Genomic DNA, 14,959 nt, shown 5'->3' with positions numbered 1-14,959 from the left:
GAGGAAATCATGCTTAACTGCTTCTGTAGCTTTTTTTTACTGGAGATTCCTTCTTTTCATACCATTAGATTGTTATAGGAAATCTCTTTTCAGGGTTAGAGGGCCTGAGTTATGGCACACTGTCTCGAGAAACTTATGCTCTGATGAGTTTTCAGCCATTTAAAAAAGAAATCAAAACTGTGCTATTTACGTGTGCATTTGGCATTTCTTCTTGAGGAGTTTTGACTTTGTTTATAAATAAGTTATGTTTTTTATGTCGTACAGATATATAATTGATATTTCAATAATTTTTTTTTCATTTTTATTTTTTTCATATTTTTAATGATTTGTTCTTTATGGTAAAAGGAAGCAGGGGAGACCAAAGGCCCATTGGATGGATACCATCAAGAATGATACGGGATTGAACATTATGCAATTGAAAGAAGCCATGGAAAACAGGGAAGCATGTTGAGGACTAGCCTACAGAGTATCCAAGGGTCAGACACGACTGAATGGATAAGTAGCAGTGGCGTACCAAGGGAGGGGACGGGCGGTCTGCCCCAGGTGCACGGCTTGGGGGGGTGCACAGCCGGCGAGGTCCAGGTCCTCCTGCCCTACCTTTCCCCCGGCTGCACCGCTACAATCCTACCTCCCCCCGCCGACAAGAAGGCAGTGATTGGCTGGCCCGGAACGTCCTCTCCGACGTCATAATTGACGTCGGAAAGACTTCTTGTCGGCGGTGGGAGGTAAGATTGCAGCGGCGCGGACCGGGGGAAAGGAAGGGGAAGAGGTGCTTTTTTTTTTTCTTCCGCAGCAGGGAGGGCAGGATGTAGGCAGGCAAGCTGGCTGGCTTTAGCGCGGCAGGGAGGGAGGGAGGGAGATAGGTAGACAGGCAGGCTGGCTTTGGGGATGGCCAAAATCTGGAAGGTAGTGGGGGGACATAAGAAGGAGGCACGGGGGCACTATTGACATGGGAAGGAGGCACTGGGGGCACCATGGACACGGGACGGAGGCACTGGGGGCACCATGGACACGGGACGGAGGCACTGGGGGCACCATGGACACGGGAAGGAGGCACTGGGGGCACTATGGACATGGGAAGGAGGCACTGGGGGCACTATGACACAAGACAGTGGCACTGGGGGCACTATGGACACAAGATGGAAGCACTGGGGGCACTATGGACACAGGACGGAGGCACTAAGGACATGAGAAGGAGGCACTGGGGTCACTAAGGACACAGGAAGGAGGCACTGGGGACACAGGACGGAGGCACTGGGGGCACTATGGACACAGGAAGGAGGCATTGGGGGCACTATGGACAAGAAGGAGGCACTGGGGGCACTATGGACACGGGACGGAGGCACTGGGGGCACTAAGGACATGGGAAGGAGGGAGGGAATAGAAAGGGGCAATTGTTGGGCCTGAGTGCAGAAAGAAAGAAATGAAAGAAAGGATACACAGTCAATTAATAGAGGTCCCCTTTTGATGAAAAAAATAAATGGTCACGTTACCTCTGACTTACTTTCTCTGCAGCAGAGTCAGCAGCTGTGCTGAGGTGCAGGAAGGTCCCGCGCTGACTCGTCTGCCGGCTCTGCTCCAGAAGAAGTAAGTTACGTCGGAGGGGGTGGACCCGGCAGACGCAGTCATTGCGGGACTTTGCCACAACTCCCTGCGTCTGCCGGGTCCACCCCCTCCGACGTAACTTACTTCTTCTGCAGTAGAGTCAACAGACGAGTCATCGCGGGACCTTCCAGCATGCGGCTGCTGAGTCTGCTCCAGAGCAAGTACGTCGGAGTGGGGTGGACTGGCAGCCGTGGGACATTGCTGCATGAAGGGAGAGAAAGGAGTAGGATTGCTGGAATGGAAGAGTGGTGGAGGGAAAGAAAGGGGCAGGGTGGTATGGAATGGTGGTGCTGATAGAATTGATGTACAGCGAAAGGGGATAGACATAAGGGGGAAGGATATTGGAGGGAGAGAAAGGGGGCAGATGCTGATTGAAGAGGGGTGGATGGCGAGAGAAAGGACAGACATTGGATAAAAGTAGGGAGCCTATGCTGGATGGAAGTGCAGTTGGGAGAGATAAGGGAGCAAATGCAGGAAGGAAATGGAAGGAGAGAAAGAGGGGAGCAGACGCTGGATGGAAGTGGACAGAGAGAGGAGAAGGTACTAGATGGAAGGGTTGGAGAAAGAGGGTACATGATGGAAGGATGGGATAAATAAAAGGAGGGCACATGATGGGGAGAAAAGGATTGAGTTAGGGAAACACTGGAGGGGTGAGGGAAAGAGGTGGCAAGCTTTAGGTAGACAGTAAAAAAAGACATTGATGAGAGTAAGAACGTAATCTAGACAGATGCAGAAAATAAATTGAAAAGGAAAATGAGGGAAAAAAGGAAAAGGGATTGCAGAGGAGAGGTGTGGGAGAGGGAAGGAGAGGAGAGAGATGCCAGACCAATGGGGGTGAAAGGAGAGATGGTAGGGGGAGGCATACAGTTTCTGGAAGGGGCATAGAAGGTGAGAAGATGCCATACAGGGAAAGAGAGATGGCAGACAGTGGATGGAAGGAAGAGAGTTACAAGAAGATGAGGAAAGCAGAAACCACAGAAGACAAAGTTAGAAAATTTTTTTTCTATTTATTTATTGCTTTAGGAGACATGTGTCACTGCTTCTGTGGTGCACTGTATGCAGAGTCCAGCTTCTTATTGGTTCAATTTAACCTTTGTCTATGTATTTCTATTTTATCCCCCCTTTTATAACTGTGGAGCATTTTTTAGCGCCAGCCGTGGTGGTAGCAACTCTGATGCTCAGAATTCTATGAGTGTCAGAGCTGTTACCACCATGGCTAAAACCCACACTACAGTTTTGTAAAAGGCGGAAAGGTTAGTTTGTGATGACATATTCCATATTAGGCAAAGGTGTTTCCTGTGTTCTGTGTGTTCGAAAGACATGTTTTTTTGTTAGGATTGACTGCAGGATTGATCTGTACTAGTCTGGCTTGTTTAGTTTTACAATGGGTGTATTGATGTTGTACTGCTCACTGCATATGTAAGATGCTGCCTTTTCCTAGGTACTCATGTGTGACATGTGGCTTGTTACTAAAAATCATGTTTTTCGTACAGATGGGGGGGTGTCAAAAAATGATGGGTCCCGGGTGTCACATATGCTAGGTACGCCACTGATAAGTAGTACTTTATAGATTCATTTTTTTAAATTATTATTATTGTGATTAAGTAAATTAATAAATGCTTCTATTCTACAATCGCATGTCTAACTACCTGACACCTCCCTTGCATGGCCTATCCATGACCCCCATGAAGTTGCACAATTAAGATTTTGAGCATGCAACTTAAAGAATACCAAGGGCAATTATGCATGTAACTCCTAATTAGTATCAATTATAGCCAATAATTGGTCATGAAGGCTAATTAGCATCTAATTAATCTCTTAAATTATGTGCGGAACTAAACGTATTCTATAAGTTGCGCATGCAAATTTAGGTGCTAGTTGGAAATTTAGGTGCACAACTTTCTAGAATTAGGGGGGAATGTGAACAAATATGATTCTTTTTTTTCATTGGCAAATTCTTCATTTAGAACAGTTTCTGAAGACTGATAGTTCTACGATTTAGGATAAACAGTATGATGTAAGCAGACTTGAAAGAAAAAGTTCTGATCTGTAAACTTCAGCAGATCACCAGTTCAGGGAGAAAGATTTTTCCTAGAGCTGTTGAAAGGGCTTGTAGTCTTTCTTTGACTTACTATGTAGCAATAGTACTTGGACTCAGTGGCTTAGTAAGTAGGTCTGCTCTGGACTCAGTCTTTGTAACGGGTACAGGCACATGTCCTCCTTCCCGCCCTCCCCCCGCTCCTTCCCAACCCCCCCTCTACCATTTGCGTGTGCCCTTTCCCTCATACCTATTTAATTTTCCCTGTGCAAGCAGCATTACGAACTTGCTGCCCGCATTGGTGTCGCCTCTCTCTGACATCACTTCCAGGCCCCACGCCTAGGAAGTGACATCAGAGAAATAGCTGACAATGCGAGCAGCAAGTTCATGCTGTTGCTCGTGCCTGGAAAATAAAAAAGGTACGGGGGAAGGAGAAAAGGGCGGGGGAGGGGCGCCACTCACTCTCACTACGCCACTGCTTAGACTTCAGATGCTTTTGGATTTTTCTTTTCCTTGTCATTTAATTATAATTGTTTGTAAACAACTTTGTTTTTTTTGTTTTATTTTAGTTCAAAATTTTTTATTGAGTTTAGTATATAAAGTACAATAAATGTTAACAAGGCAAGAAACATGATTGCCATACCAATGCAAAGAGTCACAAAATATTATCTACATAATGTAATACAGCAGACAGACCCATGCCTATCTAGAAGGAGGAGAGTAGCAGCACAACACACATTAAAAATACATGTAATATCCAAAACACAGAGAGACACCAGAGCCAAACACCTATAGAAACACTGGGAATGAGCCATAAAATAAAAGCCAGATTTAAATGATGATATCCATGTTTCAGCACATGAACTGAATGTCGTCAGCCTGTATTGCAACAGAAGTTAACCGGACTCCATATTTTAATATAGGAACTCATGGCCTTGTGTTTTTCCACAATAACGCTTTCATATTTTACTGTAAGGCATAACATATTCCACCATGGGCTCCTTTTTTCAAAGTGCGGTAGGGAGTTTAACGCGCGGAATACCGCGCGTTAAACCGCCTGCCGCGCTAGTCGCTAATGCCTCCATTGACGAGGTGTTAGTATTTTGGCTTGCCGTGGGGGTTAGCGCGTGATGAAATGTCCGACACGCTAACCCCCGTAGCACACCTTGATAAAATGAGCCCCATGTGTTGTAAGTCACCTTAGACAACTTTGTTGTTTTAACTATGAAATTCATTATATAGTACTAAATGCTAACAAATATCTTATATATATTTTTTTAAATCCAATTTATTTGAAAAGCATTGGTCAGATATGGCTGGTGCAGTGTTCCCTCTCTCTTCTGATTTGATCTTTAATTACTTCAATCCATTTTCCATACCCCTCAAACTAGCAGAACTCTCAAGATCTAAAGAAGTGCTACAAATCAGTTTGTATACTAGAGTGGTCCTTGGGGCATAATAACAGAAAGTTTGCCATCCTTACATTTTTATTTTGCCTCAGGCACTGGCCTATGTGGCCTTGTCAGACATGTTAAAGTTTTTTTTTAGTTTTTTTTTTTTTTTTGGAGGGGGGGTTTGGAGATGAATTTAGTGGTAGAATTGGTAGAATCATGAGAGCTGTTACAATAATGCAGGACAAGAGAAGGGCTGGTACACAGAACGTGTAAAACCACTGCATACGCAAATTCACATCATATTACACATTATAATATTCCTGATTTCGATATGAGGAAGAAGAATTATCCAAAATCATTCTTATATCTAGAATAGTAAGGACAACAAGGATTGTGTTTATTATACTCAGAGCTTAAACTGGCAAAGCAGACTAACCAGATTTTTCAAGAATAGCCAACTCAAATGAAGAATTCTGTTGGGTAAATAAGGGGTCGAGTTCAATGGTCTAGGTTACAATTTATTAATTACCACATTTTTTCAACATTCTTGATGAGATACAATTACCGGATTATCCAACATCGCTTGCAAATTATCATCTCAGGATTCTACTTTGTAGCATTTTATGTGTCTGTTCTGTGGCTATTTTCTGTTTATTAAGGAAAAAACATTAAATACCTGAAGTACTCAAAGCAGCTGCAGAAAACACCCCAATCTCAATTTCATTTTCCCAGAAAATATCTGATTTTCAAATGGAAATTATTTTTTTACTTTCATGCTAAGCAAGAATAATACAGGAAAAACTAATTATAACATTTTCCTTTACACATAATTAAAGGCATCCAGTCACGATTGACCCTGACAATAAACTAGTGTAATCAAACATAAATAGTTTTTTTACCAAGTTGTCACCAACTAAATACTGGTTTTGACTTACCCTACCATTAGGAATCCTTGGTATAAAGGAACAGATGCAAAATAGAAGACTGATGAAAATACAGCCTTAAAGAAAAAGAACAATAAAATTAAAATTACAAAAATAAAAAAAAGAGAGAAGAATAACCTTATTCACTCAGCATTTCCCTGTGTCTTGGGGTACAATTCAACACTAAATGAGACAATGTAGAGGTGCTTGCTATATATCTCTTTTCTTATGCTGTAATATGTTAATGGCTCTCCTATATCAGGCCCCTCCCCCCCGATTTCATTTTTATGTACCCTACTATACTTTTACAGAGCCAGACTTACTATTCCACTAGCACAATTAATGCATATTATTTTATCCCAGGCCCCACTGTATTCAAGAGGACATGGTTACTAATAATGCACATTAAGGACTAGATTCTATAAATGGCACCTAAAAAAACAGCACTTAGAGCTATTCTATAAATGGTGCTCAAAGTTAAGTACAGTTTATAGAATAACGCTTGGTGTCGGGAATCACACAGCTATTTATACCACTGAAATATGGTACAAATTGTGCCTAAATTAGGCATGTATCCCCCCCCCCCTTATTCTATAACTGCATGTGTGAACTGAAGGAATGCCATGATCTGCCCATGACCCTCCCATGTTTATATACCTTTTTGGAAACACATGTAAAATTTATGCATGTAAATTTTAATTAATTCCAATTAACACCAAAAATTGCTTGTTAATATCCCAATATCAGCACTAATTAGATTATTCAATTATATTGCACACGCAAATTGGGAGTGCACCCAAATTTCAGGGCACAAGTTTTAGCATCTTTTTATAAAATTACTCCCAAATGTTTCCCAAATGTTGTATATAGCGCCTAAGGTTGTACACGCACATCTGCGTGCTTAGCTAATGTTTGTGCAGAACATAATTGCAATTATGAGCAATAATTGACATCAATTAAATGTTATTTGCATATCTGTGTACATATTCTAGAGATTGGTGCAATAATTTGGAGTCGCGTGAGAAAGTTAGAGCCATGAGGGGGGGGCATGGTTTGTACTTATACGCGATGTTACAGAATTAGGCTGTTAGGGTATAATGGTGTTAGCATGCACTAATGAAGTAGCATATAGCAGTAATTTTAGCCCTAAGAATCCTAACATGTAGTAAAATTGTACATTTGTGCTTCATTTTTCTGTGGGATTCACTAGTCTATGGTACCCTCAAGTAGCGATGATCAATGAATTTTGTAGGAAATTTATATTTGAGTAGTGCAGCAAGAATATCCCACATTCCTAGTCGCAGAAACACTAAGATAGCAAACCCTAAATTGGACCTGCTATTTTTTTAAAGGCTTGGGTGATATCCTACCCCCTGATCCTTTTTACTTAAAACATTGGTGGCAGCCAAGCACCACCCCTATGGTCCCTAATTCTTTTTATTAAACATGATGGTACCTGCACCTCTAAATTTCAAGGAGAGCATATACGTGCCATATTAGTGAAAATGCTTAGGGATCAATAAGCATTTTCACTAACATGATGGTGCTAGTTGGGTCTCCTATTCCTCTCAAAACTCACTGGCACGTATATGCTGTCCTTGAAATTTAGTACGTAAAAGAAGTAATCCTCACTTGCTTTTGTGTCTGTGGCTTCCATTTCCAAAACAGCCTCACCTGATTTGGAGCAATAGCATCAAAGTACTACCACTAGGAGTTATGCTGCCAAACACGGAGGGCATGGGAAGGGATCTGGGTGCCACCAACATTTTATTAATAACATCAGTGGTTGAGGGGAGTTAAAAGGCTGCCCCCAATGTGCCTTCTAGAGGCTATCTGTCAATGCTGTAGGCTATGGCAATTAAGTTTCTATCTCAGGTAGAAAATTCAAACTTAAAACTATGGGGAAACTAATAAAAGGTTTAAAAAAAAATATTCATACTGTCTTTAACAATAAACCTACACTTTCTCCTGTCTTTAAATCACTAAAGCAGAGAGCAAAATTCTTACTTACCCAGAGAAATGTCCTTTTCTCTCAGAACTTCTAAGAAGTTCCCTCATCCCTATCTCATTCTTAACTCTTTTTAGCAACACTCCTCCACCCAAGAACACTCACTATTGCCACTGGCTTTCTACAAAATTAAACCACACTCTGGATTGGCCACTGTGAGAACGGGCTACTGGGCTTGATGGACCATTGGTCTGACCCAGTAAGGCTATTCTTATGTTCTATGCAGAGCTCGATCCCCCACCTCACTTACACAGAACAGGATCTTCCCTGGATCATTTATTCCTTTTCTTAGAATAGATGCTTATTGTACTGCATTAAATGGATAACAACTGAATGTTACTGAGACTGTTGCTTCACTATTTGTTCTGACAGATTCCTCTTATTTAACACCTTCTTCTGCAGTTCATGGTGTACAGATTCTGTTTAAAGATGCAACAAAAATTCCTGGGGTAGGTTAATAACTGTCTAACATTCAAGAATCATAGTTCTTCACTAGATAGGAAATCCTCTGTTATACTGAGACAGATTGGAGTAGCTCCTTTTTTATTTCCCCTCTCTGTCTACTGGCCTAGACTACTGTAATTCTGTTTTCTATGGTTACCACAATATCAACTTAATTGTCTGCAATGTATTCAAAACATTGCAGTTAAGCTGATTCATGGTGCTAAGAAATGTGATGGGTGTCACCTCTCTCCTTATGACTGAACACTGGCTTCCCATCTATTACGGGATTAGTTTTAAGATAAATGAGAAAATTAAAGATGCAGACATCACTGAAGAGTGGGTGGGATTTTACTACATTTAGAGCTATAGTACACTATAGAGTATGCAAAACATTTTTGAGGTGTAAAGATGCGAAGGAAGCAGCTCCATAGTATAATGTTCCACAACGTTAGCATCAGACTTCCAGAGCACATAAAAGCATAACTTAATAGGTCTCATCAGATAAGGATCAGTTTGCCTAGATTTCCCTGTACAATACCCCCCAGTTGTCAGTTAGATAAACTTGTAGTTGTGCCCATGGACTCCCTCACTCCAACACCCACTGTGATAAGAATATATCTGAACTGTCAGCCATTTAATCCTGACAGTCTGCTGGATCCTATTCTTTTCTCCTGGCTAGAAAGTCTAGGCAAGAACTATTGTAAGATTTGGCGGTATATCAAATTTTAATAAACATAAACATTTGCTAGGAAACTGCCACCTTCCCTTATTATATCTAAGAATGTATCAAAATCATACTGCCAGTGTTATGTTGATTGAACATGTTTCCTCATTATAGGGCCTTGATGCAGTCATAATGCCATTCTGTACTAGCTGACTTGTTTTCTCTTTGTTTGGCCCTTTACTGATCCATGTTCAACATTACATGCAACCACATTACAAGTTCTACTGAATAGAAAAGATAAAATCAAATAAAGTACTTGTCCCGAGATACCAATCGATTGTAATCTATTAATTTATCTACCTGAGTAAGAAGAAAGTAGCAAGTGTGTTGAAACAAGTCTGTTCATGTTGTGACATGTCTCAAGGTTACTCATGCACAGTTATGGCTCAGTGCAAGTCTAACATTGCAAGAGACAGGATGTCAGGAGAGTCCTTGTTTGAATCAAATAAGAAACTGCTAGGTTTGGAGCACCATTCAGTGATAAAATTTCTCACAAAAGAAGTGAAAAAGCCAAGGAAATCCATGAACACATGACTGCAGTTTATGGTGAGACTGCCCCATCATCCTACAAAGTAAAATTTTGGAGCAAACAGTTTAAGTGGGGTAGAGAGTCCATTGAAGATGACCCTCACACCGAAAGGCCTGTATAAGCAACTTTCACAGAAATGTGCAAGAAGGTTGAGGATTTAATTTTGTCAGACATACAAATTAAGGTTTCCTGAATAGCTGAAGAAATGGGCATCTCAGCAGGTATGTCCAAGGTTAGTGCAAGATGGGTTTCAAGAATGCTAACACCATGTCAGAAGGCTATGAGGCTCCAGTGCTGTTAGGAGAACTTAGAGATGCTCTGTGAAGACAAGTGAATTTTTTTCATCATTTGGTGACTGGAGATGAAACTTGGGTTATCACAGAGATCCTGAGTCCCAAATGAAGTCAATGCAGTGGAAGCACAAGTCATCCCCACCTCAAAAAAGTTCAAGACAGAAAAATCTGCAGGCAAAGTCATGGCAACTGTCTTCTGGGATGATGGAGGACTTTTGCTTCTGGAGTTCATGCCACACAAGGCAACCATAACTGGGGAGAGTTACGCAAGCACAATGATCGCTTTGCGGGAGTCAACCAAGGAGAAGAGATGAGGAAAATTCACAGAAAGTGTGCTGCTTCTTCATGACAATGTGCTGGTGTACATGTCATGACAATTGCAGACTGCCATCCAAGAATATTGGTTTCAGCAGATTAAACATCCACCCTACAGTCCTGATCTGGCTCCCTCAGATTATTTCCTGTTCCAAGTTTTGAAGAAATCTCTCTGTGGACAGTGGTTTTCAAGTGATAGTGACATCAAGGAAGCTGTGACATCCTGATTTTCAAAGGGGTTAGTCATTGCAGGAAAAGTGTATGAAGTGTATGGAACTATCAGGGGACTATATTAAAAAACAAAATTTTTAAAATAACTTTTCTTTCCTACTGAGATTGATAAATTATTTAACAGCCCTTATATCTCTGTTATCTATAGGTTATCCACAGCTAGTTCCAACACACTGATGTTCCCCTCTATAATTTTTTGATATCACTCAATGAATAGTAAAGCTCTGGAACTCTTATTGCAGGTAGCACATCCAGGTTTAAAAAGGATTTAATCAAATTCCTGGAGGAAAAGTCCATAATCTGCTATTGAGATAGACATAAGGGAAGCTACTGCTTGCTCTGGGATTGGTAGTATGGAATCTTGCTACTATCTGGAATTATGTCAAGCACTGTTTCCTTCAATTGCATAGCCTTCAATGTGTGTATAGGGGTGCTGCTTCAATGTTATGCTTTCATTAGCTAGATACAGGCAGATTCCATGGAATCCTGCAGTTTGCCTGTCCCTCACTATTGAAAATGCAGTAGTGAAACAGCATCCCTTGCTGAAAGGACTGTTGGTGAAGGATTCCTGCTCAGCTTAGAGAATAGTGCTGCCAGGTAATTGTGACCTGGATTGGCCACTGGTGGAGGAGTGATACTGGGCTAAATGTTCTGACCCAATATGGCTATTCTTATGTTATAGCCCAGTGATTCCCAACCCTGTCCTGGAGGACCCCCAGGCCAGTTAGTTTTTACAGGATAGCCCTAATGAATATGCATGGAGCAGATTTGCATGCCTGGCACCTCCATTATATGCAGATCTCTCTCATGCATATTCATTAGGGCTATCCTGAAAACCTTACTGGCCTGGGGGTCTTCCAGGACAGGGTTGGGAACCACTGTAATATCCTCTGTACCTGTTTAAACTGTGCTTAAATTATGCCACTATTTTGAGTTCTACTTCCTCTATACTTCTAGGTTTTCCTAACTCCATCGCAGGAATGGTTTTGAAAGAGGTTAAATGAAGCTCATTGTAAATTACACAATTCAATTCTGAATATATTCTACAAGAAAACAGAGCTGAATACCTGCATAGTGGAAATGATAAGGCCCCTGTGAATGACAAACTGACTCAGCGCTGCAGATCTTTTGTAGCTGTTCCGACCATGCACCATCAGCAATCTGCCAATTTGTTTGAACTGAGTGATAGAAAAATCAGCTGCTAGTGAAGCTTGTTTTCCTTCCTAAAAACAAAAAATGAGCATGAAAATCACATTTAAATTTCATCCTTAAGTATGTTTATCATATGTATAAAAAAAGTTTTCCAGTCCATAAACTGTAACGAAGTGTCCATGCATGTTATAGTCTCCCCATACCTTCGATATACTCGTACAGCATTTAGTTACATATTTTAATATGTCTACCTGGTGCAAAAATAAGATTCAAGATGTAATGGAACGTTTGCCGAGACTCATCAAGCCGCCTAATGACCATTAACCTATGCTATTTATCAAAATCGTTTGGTGGTCCCTACATTGAGAGAAATTTTTTTTAGACACCCTGCGTAACTCAATTTTTTCTGTTCGAGTTCCAGAATTATGGAATTTACTTCCTATTCTTCTCAGACTCCAGACCTCTCAATCTTTTTAAAAAGGATCTTAAAACTTATTTGTTTTCGGTTGCCTATTCTTAAGTTCTTTAGAGTTATTTTTACAAAGTTAAAAGTAAAACTTGGCTAGTCAAATTCAGCTTTAAGACCTTCCCTCATCTTATATGTTTCCCAATATGTGATTTTATCTTTACTATTTTAATGTATTTCTCGCCTTCTTTCTGCACATTCATGCTATTTTTTATTCATTACCCTATTTTTATAATTATATTGTAAGCCGCTTAGAAATTCTGTGATTGGCAGGATATCAAATTTTAATGAAACTTATCCCAACTGCCCACCAATGGCTGATGCCAAATTTTTACCCCTGTAACCAGAATGTTTACCCTGGCTTACCAGCCTGCCTCAACATTCATTCCTTGACACCTCTCCCCTGTAATGCCCAGCAACACCATAAAAACAGATAAGAACATAAGAAGTTGCCTCCGCTGAGGCAGACCAAAGGTCCATCTCGCCCAGCGGTCCACTCCCGCGGCAGCCCATCAGGCCCATTGCCTGAGCAGTGGTCCCTGACTAGCTCTATAACCTATCTCTACTCCTATTCCTATAACTTACCTCTACTTCTATCCCTATAACCTACCTCTACACCTCTGTTTTCTTCTCTGGTTTTTTCCCCTATCCACATAAAGCCTCATACCTTGCAGGGTCTCCCTGGTTACCCCTGTAGAGTGTTCCCTCAACCTTCAGCACTCCCCTTCCACTGCATGGCTCTGCTGGTGTACATGCACACTGCTCAGCGGACCTGATCACTGCAGCCTCTTTAGGAGTCCCCAAGCTTTACGTACCTTTTCCCCACAGACCCTGACCCAATCAGGCCAACACAGGCCCCCAAAAATTGACAATCCCATACACATTTTCGGTTTTTTTCTTTTTTAAAAAAAAACAGCCACCTCTTACCCACCTTTTGTTTTTCCCTTTTATGTTTCTTCCTCTCTTCTATCAAAATTGTAACTATTTCCCTATTTAGCCTCACATGTCTTGTATGTTTTACCCTCACATTATTATGAATTTAGGTTTTTGATTAATTTGTAAAGTATGTTTCTTGTCTATACAACAAATTTGTTTTTATGTCATTTTTAACATTGCACTTGTTTCATTTATTAATACATGTTATTTTTATTGTACATCGCCTAGCAAATTATATAGGCGATTCATCAAGACTTAATAAACTTGAAACTTGAAAACAGTCCCATTGCTCCCAGCATGAGCCAGCAGTATTCTAACACGTGCATTGTCACCACATCTGCGCACAAGGACACCAACATCAGTACATGTATGCACATGTGGACACTGCAGGCCCCATCCCACCAGTTATCCATTCTTCCCCCAACTGGACCATGCATGTGGCCACATACAACCAACTCTAGGCTGTGATGTACAAGCAGAGCCCACCAGCATTGCCTCAAGCTCCACCCCTGAGCCCCAGGAAGTGAATAAACTCCCCCCCCAACCCTTTACACTTGTATTCTCAGAACCATGGTGTATTACTGGCTGATAAGTCAGAGAAACTGAAACAAATTAACACAGGAAGAAAGAACAATTTGACACAATGAGGAGCAGCAAATTGCCCAGACTGGATGGTGTACATCCCAGAGTACTAATAAAATTGAAAAATGAACTTGCAGAACTATTGTTAGTAATTTGTCTTTGAAATCCAGAATGTTACTGGAATATTGGACTAATTTTTAGTGTCCCCAGTGCCTCTGTACTGTGTCCTTATTGCCCCAGTGCTAGCATACTGTGTCCTTATTGCCCCAGTGCCAGTGTACTGTGTCCTTATTGCCTCAGTGCCAGCATACTGTGTCCTTAATGCCTCCTTCCTATGTCCTTAGTGCCCCCAGCGCCTCCTTCCTATGTCCCCATCATTATCTTCCAGACTTTGTCCCACCTCCTCCCCCGATGGCAGCCTGCCTGCCTTCCATCCCCCTGAGCAGCATGTTTCCATTTAACCCCCCAATCACCCGATGCCAGCCTGGCTGCCTGCCTCCCATCCCCCTGAGCAGCATGTTTCCATTGACCCCCCTTCCCCCGATGGCAGCCTGCCTACCTCCCATCCCCCTGAGCAGCATGTTTCCATTGAAACACCCCCGATGCCAGCCTGCCTGCCTCCCATCTCCCTGAGCAGCATGTTTCCATTGAAACCACCTCACCCCCTCGATGCCAGCCTGCCTGCCTGTCTCCCATCCCCCTGAGCAGCATGTTTTTAACCTCCCTCCCCCCTGCGCCGACCCTACCCGGCATACCAGAAACCCCCGTTGACCCTCCCAGCTGACCCTCCCGCCGCTAGATGGCCGACAAACCTCGCAGCTCCAGCAGTGTCCCAGGTACAGTAAACACACTGCTTCGCGGTCTTCTACTGGACTAATTACCTCTGCCGCGTGTTACCTGCTGCTGGTCCTTAGATGCGTGCATGCGTACTCTTACCTGCCACAGCCTGACAGATCAGGGAAACACGCAGTAAGAGTGCGCATGTGCACTTAGCATTTTATTTTATATATATATATATATATATACACACATACATATACATATATATATATACACACACACTAGTGTTTAAGCCCTTTACATTAACGGGTGCTAGAATATGTCTGTCTGTCTTTCTTTCTGTGTCTCTCCTTGCCCCTGTCTCTTTCTTCCTTTCTTTGTCTCTCCCTCCAGCTATCTGTCTTTCTTTCTGTCTGTCTCTCTCCCTGGCCCCCTTTGTCTGTCTGTCTGTCTTTCTTTTTGTCTCTCTCCCTGCCCGCTGTCTTTCTGTATGTCTTTCATTCTCGTGCGCTGCCTGTCTTTCTGTCTCTCTCCATGGC

At 42.0% G+C, this 14,959-nt stretch overlaps 1 protein-coding gene across 7 annotated transcripts in view; it reads right to left on the bottom strand.

Annotated features, from left to right (window-relative positions):
* ATP9B (ATPase phospholipid transporting 9B (putative)) overlaps window positions 1-14,959 on the bottom strand; it is a 668,517-nt gene that overhangs the window by 37,635 nt on the left and 615,923 nt on the right. For all 7 annotated transcript variants that reach the window (XM_033934419.1, XM_033934424.1, XM_033934423.1 and 4 more), the window contains 2 exons: window positions 11,572-11,727; window positions 5,973-6,037 (listed from right to left, as the gene is read on the bottom strand). In XM_033934419.1, the coding sequence (XP_033790310.1) occupies window positions 5,973-6,037; window positions 11,572-11,727 (221 nt within the window). The remainder of the gene's footprint in view (window positions 1-5,972; window positions 6,038-11,571; window positions 11,728-14,959) is intronic.

This window comes from Geotrypetes seraphini, chromosome 2 (assembly GCF_902459505.1).
Source record: "Geotrypetes seraphini chromosome 2, aGeoSer1.1, whole genome shotgun sequence".
Taxonomy (NCBI): domain Eukaryota; kingdom Metazoa; phylum Chordata; class Amphibia; order Gymnophiona; family Dermophiidae; genus Geotrypetes; species Geotrypetes seraphini.
Note: the sequence above shows the minus strand (reverse complement) of the source record. Positions and strands in the feature narration are given on the sequence as shown.